This window comes from Miscanthus floridulus, chromosome 9, assembly GCF_019320115.1.
Source record: "Miscanthus floridulus cultivar M001 chromosome 9, ASM1932011v1, whole genome shotgun sequence".
NCBI lineage: Eukaryota > Viridiplantae > Streptophyta > Magnoliopsida > Poales > Poaceae > Miscanthus > Miscanthus floridulus.
The window spans coordinates 88,890,439-88,909,112 of record NC_089588.1 but is presented as its reverse complement, the minus strand read 5'-3'; the positions used below and the strand labels follow the sequence as shown (position 1 = coordinate 88,909,112).

General features: G+C 49.7%; 1 protein-coding gene across 3 annotated transcripts; it reads right to left on the bottom strand.

Annotated features, from left to right (window-relative positions):
* Positions 1–379: 379 nt before the first annotated feature.
* LOC136483920 (auxin response factor 23-like) lies at positions 380–6,744 on the bottom strand. Of its 3 annotated transcripts, none has more exons than XM_066481090.1 (15): positions 6,246–6,744; positions 6,005–6,138; positions 5,138–5,233; positions 4,997–5,053; positions 4,731–4,901; positions 4,540–4,624; positions 3,935–4,025; positions 3,638–3,802; positions 3,385–3,504; positions 3,211–3,286; positions 2,975–3,146; positions 1,807–2,747; positions 1,124–1,314; positions 840–1,037; positions 380–717 (listed from the first exon to the last, which is right to left on the bottom strand). In XM_066481090.1, exons 1-14 carry the CDS (start codon positions 6,337–6,339, stop codon positions 854–856), a joined length of 2,577 nt encoding a protein of 858 aa, XP_066337187.1. In that variant the 5' UTR covers positions 6,340–6,744; the 3' UTR covers positions 380–717; positions 840–853. The 3 variants fall into 3 exon arrangements, with proteins under 3 accessions (XP_066337187.1, XP_066337188.1, XP_066337189.1); XM_066481091.1 differs by having other exon boundaries at positions 4,731–4,898; XM_066481092.1 differs by lacking the exons at positions 6,005–6,138; positions 6,246–6,744 and adding an exon at positions 5,735–5,898.
* Positions 6,745–18,674: the final 11,930 nt, after the last annotated feature.

Here is an 18,674-nt window from a genome sequence, read left to right as displayed (position 1 = left end):
TCCGAAAGTCCCGACACCCATCAGAACTTCCGACAGTTGAAAGTCCCGACTTAGATCGAAACTCCCGACGAGTCATCTTTCCGAGGGCATAACTTCTTCATCCGGACTTCGAATTAGACGTTGCATATATGTTTTTTTTTGACCGTCTCGACAAGAGAAACACAATGGTGAAGTACATTTCACATTTTGACAACTTCACAAAATAAACATTTTTAGTTGTCAACAGACTCAAACTACAACGAAACCCGATGTGCAGGGTCAGATTTCAGGACGTACACAAACAAGAAACAACAATCCAAGATGGGGGAGGGAGGAACGGCATGACCTCCAACTCCAAATAGCAACACAACGGCAAGGCTTTAAGCACGGGACCCAGCAGTGACGATTACGCAGATGATATATTAGACTTGATTCATGCAGGTGAGCAGCTATGTACAACGCTTAGTGCCAAGTGAAAGAGCGGGAGGGCTTCGCTTAGTTTGCTACGCATACATTAGGTGGTACGACAAGCGAACCAACTTACCTCACCAAAAGGAGAAACCAAAACAGCAGCGAATAAGAGGGCTCAACTTAGACCACCAACCAGGACTAGCACCATCTATAAATACTAGGGTACTATGGGCTCGTCCAATGCATATAAAAAAGAAAAGCATTAAGCTCCACTAGGACACCTATGGATACATTTGCCTTTTCCTCTCCGTTGTTACTCCAGACGACCTGCCAAAAGAACTACAATCAGGCAGAGAATAATGGGGAACTAATGATGGACAGTATAACGATCATTCAGAATTATAATCAAGACTAGGTGCAGCTGCTACTAGTGAAGTGGATTGCATTACCAGCTGCAAAGGCATTAGCAGTTCTCGGAGTTAAGGGACGAGGTGGATAGGCTGCCAGGTGTCTCCCTAGCAGCAGAGCCCCTTTCCATGGAATTAGCAAGGCTGTCCTCCGACCTTGAGTTCAGGGTGCCCGGATTCATCCGCTGGACCTCCTCCCTTGTGTAGATGAAGATCTTGTGGACTATGTTGCAGAACTCACTGCCCAGTCAAACAGAGGCAAAATCAAGATTTTGGCTTACATAAATCGACCAAGAAGACAAGGGGAATATTCAACAGTTACTCACTTCCAGGGATCATCCCCAACCAGCATCATATCACCTTCATTGTCGGTGTACACAACCATCCATTCCTTGTTAGAACCTTTCAGCTCACCATTGAAGTCAAACATCTCATCCAGCTCAGCAATCAATTCCATGTAGCCATTGAACTTTGTAATATCCATAGACCTGCCAAGCGCGATTCCTTGCTTGTGGACCTGAAATGAACATACATCGTGCATGAACCAAATAAGTATATTTCTGTAAAAAGTACTGCATATATGCCTAGTGCATACAGCCACAGCATTCAGACCACACCTACCATGCAGTTCCAGACAAGGAGTAAGATACAAGTATATATGCTTAGATAGTGCATACAGCCACAGCAGTCAGATGGTATCTACCATGCAGTTCCAAACAAGGAGTAATATGCAAGTAATGGAAATTTAGTTATGTCTGCATGTTGCCTTAGGAAATTAGCAGGCTTTGGAAGTTAGTCTCGCTTTGGAACATTGCAAACAAACATATCAAAGGGTACTTCAGAAGCAATCTTTACTAGACATGTCCCAGGTAGAAAACTAAAAAAGAGAATAGTCGGAGCACTATATGTAACAAGGATTTACAGGTAACTACAATTCTGCCTTCATTCAACAGACTTCGTCAGAGATTAAAAAGAGAAGATGCTTGCTACAGTAACAAGACAAACACACCTTCTTGCGGCTCCTAGTTGATCCACCTTGTGACTTGCACTGTGTGCCTCTTGTAACTTGTGGACATTTCTCTGCAACAGGATCTACCTGTGTAGCATCAAGTTGCTTTGGCGTCTTAAGTGGGTCAGAACATTTGTCTGCTTCAATTGCGTCAACCATCCGCCATTCAGCTGCTGCTGGAGTTTGTGGCATCCCGTCATAAGCAACACTTGGTGGAGACTTCAAAGGTTCAGATTTGGCTGGGCTGTCAAGGTGAATTCCAAAAAGCTTGCATGAATTGCCTTTCATTTTCTGAGCTTCACCATGAGCAAGGACCAAAGGTTGAGGCTTAATCACGCGTGGCTGCGCATCGTCCATGCGAGAACCAGGCATCATGTGCCCAAACCATCCAGATGAGTATTGATCAATGCCATGGCCAGGTAGTGCAGCATAAACTCCATTCCCAAACTTGGTATTTGTAGAACTCTGAGACAACCCACCAACTTCCTGTATCATTGGATAGCTCTGTCTGTTCAACCCAAAGCCAGTACTTGAAGGCATCATGGACCATGAACCAGGGAACAGATTGTGATTGCCTAGCTGGTCTTGATAATGAGCATTTACGGTGTGCCAGAAATTAGGACGACCGGCAGCAATCTGATCAGGTAAAGAACAGAAACCCTGCGGATTCTGTACATCTTTATTAGGTTGTTGATATCCAGATAACATTTCATTGTAACCCTCAGGTCTGTTCATATGCATCCAACTATCTGAACCCAGCTTCCTCTGCATGCCAATGGTGCTCTTCTCCAGATCAAACCCTGATGGTCGCAGGCCTGACTTATGAGCAGCGTCCAACTCACTGTTATCACCAAAACCACTTTTCGGGGCCACATTATCCTGGGTCTGCAAGGGCCTTTGCAGGGCATGTTGTTGAGTCTCTAATGTGACCTTCGGAGCAGCTAGAATGGGGTAAAACACATGCATTAGTAAGATTACCATACATCCTACTCCCTCCCTTCCAAATTATAAGTCATTTTGGCTTTTTCTAGATACATAGCTTTTGCTATGCACCTAGATATAGGTTGTCTAGATACACAGCAAAAGTTATGTATCTAAAAAAAGCCAAAACAACTTATAATTTGGAATGGAGGGAGTACAAGTTTTTGCACGCACGACAAAGTCAAACCTTCTTTTGTTGGAGCTGAAGACTCAGGCAGAGAAGCTACAGCATTAGAGCGAGGCCTCTTGGGTCTGTGCACTGGAAGCGGATTGACAGGGGGAGGGCTGACTGCAGGTTCTATTTGCCAGGGAGAAACCCTTTCAGGACGTGGAATGGAGGAAGGTTCATCCCACCTCACCTGTATAACAAGAAAGCACATCACAACAACGTTCACGAAACAAGTCATTGATAAGGGGTAATACCTTGAGGTAACGCCATTTAGATTCAGCCCATCCAGCTTGTTCAGGATCCACATTTCCGACAATCGTCCCTGTGAACCTAATTGTACAGAAATATAATGTTTCAGGTCAATTTTAATAGAGGAATCAACTATGTGAAGCAGAAAATATCTACTATTGCACCAGAAAATTGCTTACCTTTGCTCTGGAGCCTCTTCACCTTCAAACCTCATTTTAAATCTCATCCCTATAAGGTAATTTCGTTTCAGTGATTCCATATAGCGATCACAGGGGACAACAAACTCAGCTGGACTTGTCCTGAGAACAGTAATTCAGAAGACAATTGTATTAAATGAAAGCACTGCAGATTAGATCAGAAATAAAATAGCACAAGGCTTAACAGCATTCAGGAATTATCAAGCATAAAACCTAGAGAAGGTTTAGCACAAACCTAGGTTTGTAGTACACAGTGAACATGGTCCCAGTGTTAACAGCATGCCATGCTGTAGCAAGAACACCAAGATGCATGCTGTGGCTTGATATTACTGAAGACGGAACATTTGCTTGCTGCCTCATGGCACGCCTGACTCCTACACGCAGCTCCCCATTGTCACCTCTGCACACATCATTCATGAACATACTTATTATGCAGTTGTGTGTGTGTGTGTGGGGGGGGGGGGGTTATACCCAGCAACAAGTCTGATCAAAAGCCTCATAGCAAAAGTTAATCATTGTCACAAAAACATACCTTAGAAAGATGAAGGCATCCCCAGCGACAAGACGCTTGGCACTAACAAAAACACTCCAGCCACTCTGCAAAAGATGCCTTCGTGGTTGTCCTAAAGTAGCAGAAACATACATGAAATAACTTCAACAAGGATCCAACAACTCCATTCTAACAATCTGCTGTCAAACATGAACTGAACACAAAATTTATTAGTTGGCTCAACTAACATGTCAAAAAGATGTGATAATAATTACTTGTCCTATACAAAACTAAAGTGTGTAAGATGATGCATTGACTGACAAAACTAAATGGTTATCCTGGCATCATCAAATGCAAGCCCATGGAAAGAAACCAAAATACACACGAAGGAAACACAAGTTGGTCCCCCACAATGAAGCCAGTGAGGTAAGATAATGCATACACATTGTACCTGGAAGCACATTTAAACCAATTTAAGATCAAGTTAAGGAGTCATTAATGCACACAAGAACTCTTTATACACTTACACTGTACAAACAAACAGAAACTGGCACCATGTCTGCAACTCTTGCATACTGGTGCAAATGAGCAAAGAGGACTACAAGTCCTTGGAATATGGCCAAATAACAAAGATGTTGAGCGATCACCTCTGAATATGTGGCGAAAGTGCCATTCCACACCATGCAGATCCTTGGCCACAAGCTCTTGTGTTGGAGGTTGACGGCTCATATCCTGACCATGAAGCCAAAGCAAAGATTACCACTACCACTAAAGCAACAAATAACAAACCTACAACTGCCATACTGGCAACATCAAGTTAACGATCCAGCAAGCTAACCAGCGGTGGAAGGCATTCATCTGCATGGCGTCGCAGCACCGAGAAACCACCATGTGTGCTGGTGTCAGAGGCTGTCAATGTCTTGCAGAAGGAGTGCACACGTGGCCTTGCAAGTGCAGCAGGAGGTGCAGCAGGCATCTCCTCCTCACTAGAGCCATTCTCCTCTGGCTGCTACATCAGGGCCAGATGTACAAATGGTGCTGGTTTAGACGCTTCATATCAAGATTCAGATGGAGCAGAGAGTGACAGCTAAAAACATCACTCACCTTCGATTCAGGTAGCAGAGTGAGCTGGGCATAAACCTCATCATTGTCCAGCTCAGCCTGCCCGACAAATTGGCATCAATCAAGCACACACATTGGTTGAAAGGCAGAGGTCACATTTGCAACAAGAGGCGGTTTAAGTACCTTCAATTCAACATTCATAACCTCACACAGGATCTTCCATGGGAGATTGTAAAGTTGCATGTGCTCCTCAGCCACCTGGTTGGTCGATGCCTCCACCTGAAATCCACAAGAACAATTTAGCTGACAAATTACTCCACCAAATCGCCAGAACTCGGAGCCGAGCAGCTGATCACAAGTGATAATGAAGGAATCGATAAATCCGCTAAGTTAACAAGGCAGAAGCCTGATGTAATGGCAACCACTGATTGAAATTTCCTACAAATAAACTGGAAAAAATACAGAGCATAAATCACGGCATAACACAGAGAAGGCACATGTGAAGCTAATATTTTCCCAAACGAGAGCGTGGTTGATCAACAGGAACAACTATTTTCCCAAACGAGAGCGTGGTTGAGCAACAGGAACAACTCGGCGACCATCTCCGAGCTCGAGTGCAAAAGTAAAGCAAAGATCGCGCTAAGCCACTAACAAGCCTGCCAAATTACGAGGGAAATCAAGAATTTACACCAGTACAGCTAAATTTAGACACGGAAACCTAAATTTTCGGAGCCGACTAAGTAAACCTCGCTTGATTCGCCGGCAGACCAGTGAACCCACCAAGACTGGAGGCACCGCAGCAGGACCCAAAAGTGGACGAAATGGTGCAAAACCCTCCAGAGTCCCACGAGAACAGCTCTCGCGAACAGAATTGCGCCATGAGAAGCGGAATTCCGCTGAACCGGCCCGCAGAAACACCACCCTGGCTGGTCACCGGAGACGCCACACACAGCCAAACCTGGAAACAACCGCGCGAAACGGAAGTCCCGACGCGAAATCGTAGAGGCGGAAGAGGCGGCCTGAAGAGGATACTCGAATTGGGCAGCTCACCTGCTCGATATGGCCCTGCGGGAAGTAGTAGACCTTGTCCCCGACCCTGGGCACCGTGACCAGCGGGCCGGCGCAGAGGTTCCAGAGCTCCGTGTACATGCCGTCCTCCGTTCCGCCTCCGCCGCCGCCGCCGCCTGCGAGGGAGGAGAGAGCGAGCACACAGGCCCAGCCAAACCAACGTCAAAACCCGCCGAGAACCCAAACACACGGAGACGCCCACCAAGAGAGCACCACGACTCACCTCGCGCCGCAGCAGCAGCGGCACCGGCATCCCCCTCGCCGCCTCCTCCTCCACCTCCCGCCGCCTGGGCGGCGGCCGCCGACGAGGACGTCATCCCGAGCACCAGATCTTCACATCCGCGGCGCCTCCGCGCGCGCGCTCACCCTCCGCTCCCTCGAACCCGCGCCCGAATCGCGCGAATTCCCGGCCGGACCGAGCCCCGTCCCCCGAATTCCCCTCCGATTTCGCCGCGGCCGACCTCGTCGTTCCCCCTCTCTCTCTCTCTCTCCCTCCTCCTGCTCCGCTCGCTTCACCTCCCCCCAAATTTTTTACTGATGGGCTCGGGTGGAGAGAGAAGGGGGAGCGAGATTTATGAGGGAGCCGAACGCGATGTCACTTCGCCCGCGGCGTGGTGGTGGTGGTGGTGCAGTGGTATCCTCGCCTTCCCCTCTCTCTCTCCTCCCTCGTCGCGGTCGCGAGTGCGTTTGTGTGTTCTGTGTGTGAGCAGCTTGTTGGTCGCTTGCTCGGCTTGAAGCCGGCGGTGAGGCTGCCTTATAAAAGATAAAAAGTACAAACACAACACTTTATTTTTTTCTCCTAAGCCATTCCTTTCACCTTCCGTTTGATTTTTACCGTTCACCAGCCCTGACACGAGAGGCCAGTCAATAAAAACGTCCAAAATACATTTCTGTCAAGGCGTAAACTGCTCTCTATATTTATTTCCCATCGGCATCTTTTTCTGACCGCGCGGCCCTCAACGCGATGCGCCGGCCTCCCGACTCGACAACCCCCATCTCGACTCCGGCGAGCTCGGCTCCCCTCTCCCTCTTCACATCCGCGATGTGCCGGGCGCGGCCCTGATGCCCCGGCGTCCGCTCGGCCAGCGTCCGCCGCCTGCCCCGAGTCTTGGCCCCGACGCGCCGCCAGGCCCTAAGAAGACGGCGCGCGGTCGAGGCCTCGCTCGCGGGTCGTAGCTCGCGCAACGCGGCTCCCGGCGACCAAGGGTCGAGCTCCCCCAAGCAGCCAAGTCGTGCGTCGCTCGCCGAGCCTCCATTGGCGCGCTCGTCGGTGACCACGTCGCGCCCGTGCCTTGCCAGCTCCTCCTCCTCGCCCCGCCCGGGCGGCCTTCCTCCCGCCCTGCTTGTTCCTTGCCCTCGCCGTCGGTGGGCGCGCCGCCGCGCTGTTGGCCTCCCTCGACGCCGTCGTCTTCGTCTTTCGGGCTGTCCGTGCCCTGGGAGGCGCGTAGGGTCGGGGCGGCGCGTCCTCGACTTGAGGCGGCCTTGGCGCGCGTAGGCCTGGGCTGGGTCCGACGAGTTCAGGTGGGCAGGGAGCTCACGGCCGGCGCTGCGGCGACGCGGTGGGCGGGGCGATGGAATCGCTGGGTGCCATCGGTGGGCGCGCCGGCAATTGAGGCACGAGACAGCGAGCGGCTAGGCTCCGCTCGACCCTGACGTCCGCGCGGCTGGCTCCTCACCCCGCCCTGGCGCACGCGGGGCTCCCTAGCCCCGGCGCACAATGGAGGACGGGACGAAGACGACCAGCGGAGGAAACGAAGAAGGGCACGGTGAAGAAGCAACGTGAGGGTATCTGGTGCTTTTTCCAACGCAAATTGACACCGTTAGATGAAAAAGTGGACGGAATGGCTTGGGATGCAAAAAAAAAAGTAAAGTGTCATGGCACATAGATGTGTTCGAACTTTTTAGTGGTATGTAGACCATGACTATCTTTTATAATGACACATAAGTAAAAGGCCCCAATTATTTCACTACTATAGGCGGGCGGGCGGGCGGGGTGGGCTGGGCTTGGGCTGGATGAGAGCGGGAGGGGACGAAGGGGGTTCGGGCTGGGTGGGGCTGTCTGGCTCCTGCAGGCAAGGGGTGGGCGCAATAAATATTCGTGTTGGGGCATTGGGGGCGGGGCCGATCCTTTGCTGCCTGCTGCGGAGGAGGGTGTCATCTGTGTGGCCCTTTTTTTATTCGCGACGTTGGCTGGCGCGCGTGTCAGCCTGTGGTTGGCCACAGGAGAGGCTCTGATGGATGCTGCTTGCTACAGTACTGCATTGTCCTTCCTCCTCGAATACGAATACCTACGGCACGTTTGGAACTTTTGGATGGATGGACAGCCGGTTTTGCCTAGCCTTGCTTAGCCAGGTAAGGATAACCTTGTTCGTTGTAGTGAGATAATTTGGCTCTCCTAGGTCATCGGGAGAAAAACTGAGGCAATTAGAGCAAGAAATATGTTGCCGCAAAAGATAGCCAAGCACCGTAGCACTAAGATGCGCAAGTAGCACAACACAACGAAAGTGTCGAAAAAGGTGTTTATCGCACGGTTCGTATGTGTCATAGGCGTCGATTTTTACTACAGGCTGACACGGTAGGCCGGAGCAGACACGAACTTCATTGGATTGGACCTCTCACTTGACTTGGATATCCTTTCTGGTCTTTTCCGTCTCTTACCTCTCTCCAAGTACTTCATGGTCATCTATAATGTTCCTAAGCATGATAACATCACTAGGTATTAATATATTCTCAGAACCATGAAAAGGATCCCTTAAGGATGAGCAAACCTCTAGATTAAATTGTCACATCTGAGCTCTAGTCATTGAACCTTGCATAGAGGTTGGAGGATCAGCAGAAGGAGTGATGTCCTCATCACACTGCCACCATACTTGCCTCACCAAGCTACGCCGCCGTCACCCCTGTATGCCTAGGCTGCACAGCCGCTGCCACTCGGCCATGCGCGCCTCCGCTCACCTAGGTCGCTTCACCACCTCCCTGCCATGTGCGCCGCCCTGCTTGCTCAGGCGATCTTCCTAGGTCACCGTTGTTGCTTGATTAGATCATGTCGTTGCCACTGCACCAAGCATGATGCCCCCACTTGCCCAGACCATCGCTACGACTCGCATAGATCGCGTCGCTGTCGCGCCGCAATAGGTGCACTGCCCCCACTCGCTCAAGCCGCGCGCAACGAAGAATTAGGTCAAGCTAGTTTCTTCGTTTGAGCGGGCAGATCGAACACACATTTTCTGGAGTATTCCAGTGTGGGATGAATCCAATCGAGCTAATCTCAAAACCAAACACACGTGAAAAAATGGGCAAATCTTAACAAAATCAAATTCAACCCTAGAACCAAACACATGCATGTCCCTTTGGGACCAACATATACCCTTCCGTGAGTAACATGAAAGGTCAATTACATTTTTTCTGAAAGATTTGGAATTTTATTGAGCTTATGTTACCAATAAGAAAAGAATTAACTCATTTTACATGAAAAAGCGTGTCAAAAACCATACAAACATTAGCCACGTCTACATACCGACAACATATAACAGTATCTATGACCGTGAGTGTCATCATTACCAAGCTAGCCACTAGTGACCTAACAGCTTTGACTTGGGGAGAACAGGACTCAATCGTGTCCATTATAGTTATTACGATGGCCTTGTTTAGACCTCCTAAGGGAAAAAAAAGAGAATGCGAGAGAAAAAGTGCGAATGAGATAAAAAAAATCTAACTATCTACCACAAATCTCCTCTGACTGTTAGGAGAGTTTTACTATGCAAAGACAATAATCACATAAAAATGAGACCCAAACATCCCTATTTTATAAGTGAAAATTGTCAGGCGGACATCTAAAGTGATGGTCGTTTGCTGGTAGACACCCAGTTTTGAGCAGTTTGCCAGAAGACACTCTGGTTCGGTAAAATTAGGCCACAGAACATCGCGGACCGGTTGCAGTCGGTGAGGAGAGAGAAAATTTTGTTTTGGACATCCGGTGCCCCTGAGCCACAGTTGGGTCCGCCCCTCTCCCTCTCACTGACGCGCGGGCCCCATCTGTCATCTTCTTCCTCCTCCTATTCTCCTCTTCTCTTCTTCCATTGCTGAGCAGCAGCCACCGCCATCGACCAGCCCCGGCCACGCAGGCGCACGGACGAGCTGGCGAGCTGTCGCAGCCGCGGCCATGCGGGCGAGGCCATGACGAGTGGAGGCCATCTCCGGCCGCAGGCTCAAAGCCGCACGGGCCATGGTGCGGATATCGTCTCCGGCCGCGGGAGCGAGCAGGGGAAGCAGACCGTTCGTGCGGGCGCACGAGCCACGGGCGCGGAGCCACGGCGAGCGGAGGCTGTCTCCAGCCGCAGGCTCAGAGCCGCGCTGGGTTGCCGGCCATGGAGGTCAGTGAGCTCCGACCTCTGAGCGTGCGGGGGAGGGAGGCGAGGTTAGCAGCAACGTACTACTCCGACTGCGCCACCACGCACAGTGTGCCCCTTCGTGTACCCACACAGGCGGTCCAGCGCCGCCAGGACGAGCTCGCACGAGCGGTGCTCCGCCCCGTCGTTGAAGAGCATGTCGACGAGCACGGGCACCATGCCGGCGTCCACCGCCTTGACACGGTTGCGTCCCCACGCCGCCGTGCACACGAGCACATGTAGCGCCGCCTTGTTGCTAGCCTGGAGGGACTCCAACCTGCTATGGGAGGGACTCCAACCTGCTGGGCGGCAGCGCTGCCGTGACGCGCTCTAGGAGCAGCGCCGCGCGCGCCCTGAAAGTGTCGCTGGACCGCTGCAGCGCGGAGACGAGCGCCTCGTTCGTCTCCGCGACACGACGCAAGCACTGCTCTGGAACCTGCAGCGAGGAGATGACCTCGAGCGCCTCGTCACAGACGGCGGCAGTTGTCCCTTCCGACTTGGTGTTGGCGGACACCGCGAACACCGCGGCCGGGACGTCCACCGCTGAGCATGCAAGGCGCGAGGCTAGAGCGCGGACGTCGAAGGCGCGGCGCCGGAGCAGGCCACCGGAGGCGCGGCCCACCGGAGGCGCGAGGCTAGGGCGCGGCGCCGAAGCGGGCCGCCAGAGGCGTAGCCGCCCGTGACGGCGTTATGCGCGACGGCGGGTGCCGGAGGCGGAGAGGGTGGCGGGGAAAGGAAACAGAAAAAAAAGAGAAAGGGAGAGAGGAAGAAGAAAAAGATAGAGACAAAAATATTATTTTATCGTTGTTCTCTCTCCTCGACCGACTGCAAGTTGTCCGCGATCTGATTCGATACCAGTACGCACGTCGTCAAACAAATAATATGCTGCGTCGCGGAGGTACTGTGCTTGTTTACGCGTAAGAAATTTGCAAGTGGCAAAAAGACACGCAGCAGCTAGTAGCGCATATTTCATCAGCCTGTTCGGCAGGCCGTAAACGATCGTGGATTATTTACTACTGGCTGATTTGGTGTGAAAAAAAATACTGTTCTGACTAAAAATTTACGATCGTTTACGACGAGCAAACCGGCTGGAAACGTCCGTGTGTTTGGTGGCATGAGACAACCCATGAAGCAGGGAACATCTCGCTTGACGGCGATAACATGGCACGCACAGGGTCAGGGTGGGTGTGCGTGATCCGGACACAACTCTGACCGACGATTCCTCTCCCATGCGTGTGTCTGCATATTCAAAAACCAATTGATGTTCCTTTTTGACATGGGGTGTCTCGTTTAATTACGAAAGCGACCTCGCCAAGTTATTGGGGGGAGCAGCACTTGCTTGATTGAAATTGTTGCTCGCTTCAGAAATGTACTAGTAGTATCTCGCAACATATAATAAAGCTGATCCGCACCGTAGGAGTAAGACGACGTAACTCAGGACTAAGATGGTCCTTTGTTTTGCTTGAAATATACTATTAGCCATGATAGAAAGTATTTGTATGTCCATTCATTTTTATATCCATAATAAACTTGCTAAAGTCGTGTTTGAATCCCTTAAGAGAAAATAAGAATGAGATCCAAACGCTTGGATTCTATAATGAGATTTTAGAGTCCAACTATCTCCTATAAATTTACTAATCCCTCCATCCTAAAATACAAGATATACAAGCACCCGAAATTTATTTTAAATTATAAGGGATTGTAGATGAACTAACCCTCCTAGTCATATTAAAAAGGTAACATTCACATGAATATCTACCATTAATTTCTATTGCTAGCCATATTCAGCCTGTTCGTTTCGGCTTATTCGTTCGTATCTAGCTTAAAATCCACGGCTTGAATAGTGTTTTTCTCTTACACCAAACCAGCCAGCAGTACTTTCAACCATGGCTTATAAGCCAATTCAGCCGAAACGAACAGGCTGATTAACAACCATGAAGGGTTATATGTGTCATTTGGTTTATTGCATAATATGTCCTAGAATTCCTATGATATACTGTATTTCATGACAAAGGGAGTATTTGGAGATTTCCACCATAGACAGACAATAATCACTATAAGAATGGGATCCAAATACTCCTCATTTTTTAATCCATAATCTAGATTCAATATTCACTTCTAGAATCCAGATTCTCACTATGGAGTGAGATCAAACAAGTCCTAAATCTCATGGGTGATTTGGCTTGTCCCTAATAAGCTTGCCATAGAATTTCTAGAGTTTGGTAACCTCAGCATCGAGCTAGATCTCCTTGTTTCCTCGTGTTTAAGTGTTATTCCTACCATATGCGAGTATGCGGCCCTCCTACTCAAACAACCCTCACCTAAAGTTAGACTCGACCCAACCCGTTTGGAAAAAAAAACCCAACCTGTCAGTGTGTCAGGTTAGGTTCGGGTCATGATTTTTTTTTTATCCATGACCTGATCCAGCCTGAAAAAACTTGACCTAAAATAGAAAAATTCATGAAATTGCCTGGCCGCTAGTGCGTCATGTCGAGTTTGGGCTAATGATTTTGACCTAACAATTTTTTCATGGTCGACTTGAAACCGACCCGATCTAGTGTTTGATTTGGTCTAGTCAAAACATTATCTTTGTTAGCGAGCTAACAAGCACCAGATGGATATGAAAACTAGTAAAACAGACAGGTGTTAGAATGCAACAAACGATGAGGCTAGTACGGTAGATGAAAAAAAATGTAAATAGGAGTACTTCGTTACCACGTCCTAGCGTTTAATGAGCCACACACACCGACACACATCATCGAAGACAATTTTTTTTGAGGTCAACTATGGGGGATCAAGCTGATCCCCACATGTTTTCATTACACAGATTCCAGCAAACCGGTGGGTGGAAGGGTGCAATGCACCTATTACAGAGACGACCTTGGAGGTCACAGAAGTACGACAAGTGGGAGGGGAGAGAGAGATTACCATAGCAACACCATCAATAACAACACTTAATAGAAACAACAAGAAGAACCAACATGAGGACTCAAGTAGAAGCCTAGACACAAGCCAAATGACACCAACCGATCGTCGTTTTGCACCACCGTCGAAGACAATGAAAAAACCGAGAGAAAGAAAGAAGAAGAAGAAGAAATCATTGGTGACGATGTCAAGATGAAGACCACGAACAATGTTAAGGCTTCGATTTATTACAGTTGTCAAATTTAAAGAGAGGCCATGATATGGCAAGGTGCCATTGGGTCGAAGGAAGACGACGTTTACATAGTTGAGGTGGTAGGGGCATTTGATCCAAGAGTTAGAAGACAACTAAAGTTTTTTTTAATCCTAACGCTAATTGTTGTTAGCTCCTAAAAGTTAGTTTTAGAGGATCCAAAGAAGAAAGATAAAGATTAGCAAAGTGTTTCACATTATAAGTTTCTTTAATTTTTTTTTGGTACATTGAATTTTCTATGTATTTAAATATAACGTAAGTTTAGATACATAACAAATCAAATATGTCTAAATACATAGCAAATTCGATATAAAAAAATCAAAATGACTTATAATTTAGAACGGAGGGAGTAACAGCTAAGCACCACTAACTAATAAAGGCTAGTAATAGTTTCTTGATTGGTATGTACTATACTAGCGAGCGAAGGTCGCATGGATCAGCGGCAACGAGCCAACGAGGGGGCGTGTCGAAAAAATAGGGCCATGGTCGTGCACGCGTGGTAGATTTCGCTCTATTTTTCCTGTCATTATAAATAAAATTAAAGAAGTAAATAAGGAAAAGGAAAGGGCCATCCTTTCGCCTCACTTACCACCGACCCAAAGCAGGCGTCAGCTGATGCCCCACCTGTCGCTGATTCTCCCACTCCCGCCGTCCACGAGAAGAGAACCCGAACCGCAGCGCGGGAACGCGTGTGGGCCCATGCGGTGACCCGACCCTCGCCCACACCGCGCGGACGAGGGCAGGCAGGACACCCTTCTACTTCTACAGATGACGTGTGGGCCCGGGCCCCGCCTGTGGTCCCGGTGTGCGTCCGAGCTTAGGCCCTCCACAGCGTAGTAGCAGTGCCTCAAATATTTTTGATACACGTAGGCTTATCGGAACTGGCATCATTAAGTCACAGTGTGCTATCATCGCTCCTGGTCCCGCAAATGAAAAAAGCATCTATGGCCTTGTTCGGCTGACATGAAATCCGGCTTGATCCGCTTATTTTTTTATCTGAAACCGTGTTTTTTTCTCACAAATTCCTCTAGTATTCCTCTAAACCATCCAAATTTCTCCAGAATTCAGAGAAGCAAACATGCCCTATATAAAATACTACATCAATCCATCTGATGTACGAAGTACTAAACAAAAGCATCTGGCTTTGATTATTTAATTCACAAGGTAGAAGTAGGCAGCGGAGCAACTACTCGATCTGCTCCAAAAATTTCAGGCGCTGGCATCGGCTGCTGTAGTGTATAGAACGGTGCTCAGATTTTCTCTCTCTTCTTTTGACACTGCTTAAGCTATACACTGCACAGGGCCTTACTATCGCGGTGCGTATCACGGCTGCTAATCCGAAATCCGGGGAATCATCAAGCAAAAACGCCTCCTCACCCGCCACGCAATCAGCGCGGCCTCCGTATCCACTGCGGCGCGACGGGCAGCGGCCCCGCCGCCGTGACGCGGCGCGGCGGGATTGGCTCGCGCCACGCGGTGGGTGGCTGGGCGGGCGGCGAGCGCCGAGCGGGGCGCTGCTGCCTGCCGCGCAGTCGCGCGGGGACTAGGGCCTTGTTTAGTTCCCTTCAAAATTCTAAGTTTTTTCACTCTCTCTCCATCACATCAATTTTTAGCCGCTTGCATGGAGTATTAAATGTAGGTAAAAAAAATAACTAATTACACAGTTTAGTTGGAAATCACGAGATGAATCTTTTGAGCCTAGTTGGTCCACGATTGGACAATATTTGCCAAATAAGACGAAAGTGGTACTATTCATCCGGTTGGAAAAAGTTGCAAACTAAACCAGGCCTAGGCACTAGGCAGGGAGCGGGCTGTGGGACCAGATGCCTCGGGATCTGGTGTTTCGGGTCGCTCGCCCGGTGTGGTGACCAGTGGGCACTGGGCAGCAGGGCGGTACGGGCGTGCTGGCGCGGGGCACGTGACGCGGTGGGGCCCAGCGCTGCGCGGCGACCGGCGGGTGTGTGGCTGACTGGGCTTGTGTTTGTTTGCAGCAGCTGCGTGCGCGGCGCGGCCGCGTTTTTGCGGCCGAGATGGGGGAAGGCAGGCCCGTCAGCTTGTTCGGAATAGTATTTTTTTCTCATACAAATTAATTAGTACTTTTTTACGAACCAACAACAATACGAACCAGTCAGCCCATAAGACTATTTTGCGCGGTTTTCCGTGACCAGCTGTGGACGCGTGGTGTACACCGCGGTGGCTTTCGAGCTCAATCACGGCAAAAACAAAGTGAAATACTACTGAAACAGGAATTGGCTAGCGATCTCAAGTGCATGTGTTTTGGACCATGTCCATGCTTACACCACACTGACGTGTTCAGCCTGTAGTCGGCCTATAAACTTTGATTTATCAGTCAACGAACAATATTTTTCTTTCATACCAAATCAACTGGTAGTACTTTCAGTCATAGCTTACACGCCAATCCACCGAAAAGAACAGGCTGGTTATCCACGACCAAAAGCATGCAGGACCAAGCAATTGAAATACTGATGCTGCTGCTGTGCTGGGGCATCCGACAACGTACGTACACCAGAACTTGTCTCCTTCCTTCCTGTGTGGTGTGGAGTAGTAGTAGTCGTACGTAGACGCTTCGTCCCACACATCAGAGACGCATTCGCTTGGTCCGTCCGTTCCTCCACCGGAGTAGCTGAGGGCTGGCCTGGCCCTGCGACGAGCGAGGCGTGCACGAGGTCCGATCCGAATCCAGTGCGCACACACTTGCTCCCCGGGAGCGCGGCACGTACGCGCCAGCCAGCCACCACGCACCACCCACCACCCACCCGTGACCCGTCGGAGTCGGAGCGTGACCTGTGACCTGTGACTCTGTGAGGAGGGCAGGCAGGGAAGGGGCGACCGCGGATTCCATCCCAAAGCAAAGGCCATCGATGGTAGACCGTTTGTTTCAGCTTATTAGCTCATATCTGATTTATAATCCACGACTTACAATGTTTTTCTTTTACACCAAACCACCCAGCAGTACTTTTAGCCATGACTTATAAACCAATTAAGTCGAAACTAACAGGCTGTGTATTGTTTGAGGGAGGTGGGAGATCAGGGAACCTAACCTTGGACGGCACACCTCCCCAGGTGCACAGAGCGAGAGAGGGAAAAGGCGTCGCTTGCAGGTGGTAGGTGGGGGCATGCCTCCCACACGGCAGGCAAGGCAGCCGCTACGGCGGGCCTCGCAGCCCCTGGCCCACTCAACAGCCCTGGTGCGCCGGGCCCAGCCGCCGCCCTCGCCTCCATTTCGTTTCGTCCATGTTCTGTTCATGATACTGCTACAGTAGCCCCGCGAACGGAGAGTCGGAGTCCCAGCTACTGTCGACAGAATATCGTCGGCAGTCCACCGAGGGGTATCCCGCGATGGTAGATTTGTCGGTGGGGGTGCGCGTAATCAGGAACCGGACGGTGACACAAGACGCAGAGACAACGATTTAGATAGGTTCGGGCAGTCTGATCGACGTAATACCCTACGTCCTATGTCTTTGGTGTATTATATTAAATACATGATGTCGAGTAGAGGACCCCTGCCTCTCCTTAAATACTCTGGAGGGGTAGGGTTACAAGTAAAGTATCCTATTTGGTACTATACAATGTCTTGCGGTGCACGCCGAGCAGCGCCGTGCACGCCTTGATCTTGTGAGCCGGGCCACCTCTGATGGTGCGGCCCATGTCTTGGGGGCCATACCCCCACAGCTAGTCCCCGAGCCTGACAGTAGGTGAAAGGATCTAGGATGTCGCCTAGAGGGGGGTGAATAGGCGTTTCTGAAAAATCAACACCTTTAAAAGCGGAAACGATTAGTAATAGGAGTTTCCAAAATGGAAACTCCAAATCAAAGTAATACAACCCCTCACAAGTTAGCCACAAAGTATATAAAAGATACTAGATAAACCTAGGGAGCCAAACAACGGCAACCAAAGAGTTGAATCAAAATGCACTAGTCAGTTAATGTCGGAAGTCCCGACAGTTTGGGTCAGAACTTCCGACGTGTCAGAAGTCCCGACGTTTGGGTCAGAACTTCCGACGTGTCAGAAGTCCTGACAGTTTGGGTCAGAACTTCCAACGCAAACTGTCAGCACTTCCGACCCCTATGGGAAATGAACTACAAGTGCTAAAATAAACTTTGTGATGCCGATAACTTATAAACCCACTTCCTAGTGGTAAGGTAAGGTGTTGGGTCACTCTCTTGACGTTGATAAGCCACCACTCCGTAGATCGAGGCCCAAACCCTAAGAAATAGCTAGAGAGAGGAAGATAACCAAATACATGTAAATTCGAGCAAATCACAACAACAACAAGCACGCAGGAGACAAGAATTTATCCCGAGGTTCGGTAGCCCCACAAAGGAGCTCCTACGTCCTCGTTGTTGAGGTGACCACTTTGGTCGGAGTCTCTTCCACCTCCTTGCCTCACTCAAGGATACCACAAAGGTCACTTGAGTTTCTTCACTAGAAAACAAGGGTAATACAAACTTCCCAAGGCTCTTCCACAAGATGGAAGCTCTTGGGCGACGCCTCGCCGGCTAGGGGAAAATCCCCAAGAGTAACAAATGCAAATCAAACCGGCTTGACGAAGAAATCAAGTGCTCAAGCTTGCTCAAAGTGTTTTTCTCACTCAATCCACTCTCCAATCACTCAAACCCTTTAGGAATTGAAGTTGGAGGCAAAGGAGAGAAGAGTGGCGAGCCTAGAATGCTTGGGGGCTGTTTTGGCCGAGTGTTTGTTGCAATGAAATGAGTGGGCAACGGTTAGAATGGAGGAGACGGGTATATATACTCCAAGGCAAAATCTAACCGTTCAGATCTACGTCGGGAGTTCCGACGCAGATCTTGGGACTTCCGACGTATGAAGAAAACACTGTTCATGCAAGGTCAAAGTCCACTCGAGACAGCCAACGTCGGAACTTCCGACGAACGTCGGGACTACCGACGTGCACAGTCAGCAGGTCAGTAGAACCATCGATGCTGGGACTCCCGGCTTGGGTCGGGACTTCCGACTGTCGGGAGTTCCAACTCACGTCGGGACTTCCGACGTCCACAGTCACCGCACAGGCAGTGACTGGGAGTCAGCACTTCCGGCAAGAGTCATGACT

Bases quoted from the DNA above. Each gene is read 5' to 3' on its own strand.
- LOC136483920 (XM_066481090.1), bottom strand. From the start codon at position 6,339: ATGACGTCCTCGTCGGCGGCCGCCGCCCAGGCGGCGGGAGGTGGAGGA. The intron at 4,902-4,996 runs GTGAGTGATGTT...GCCCTGATGTAG, and splicing joins CTCTGCTACCTGAATCGAAG to CAGCCAGAGGAGAATGGCTC. The intron at 2,748-2,974 runs GTTTGACTTTGT...ACCCCATTCTAG, and splicing joins TTCAGCTCCAACAAAAGAAG to CTGCTCCGAAGGTCACATTA.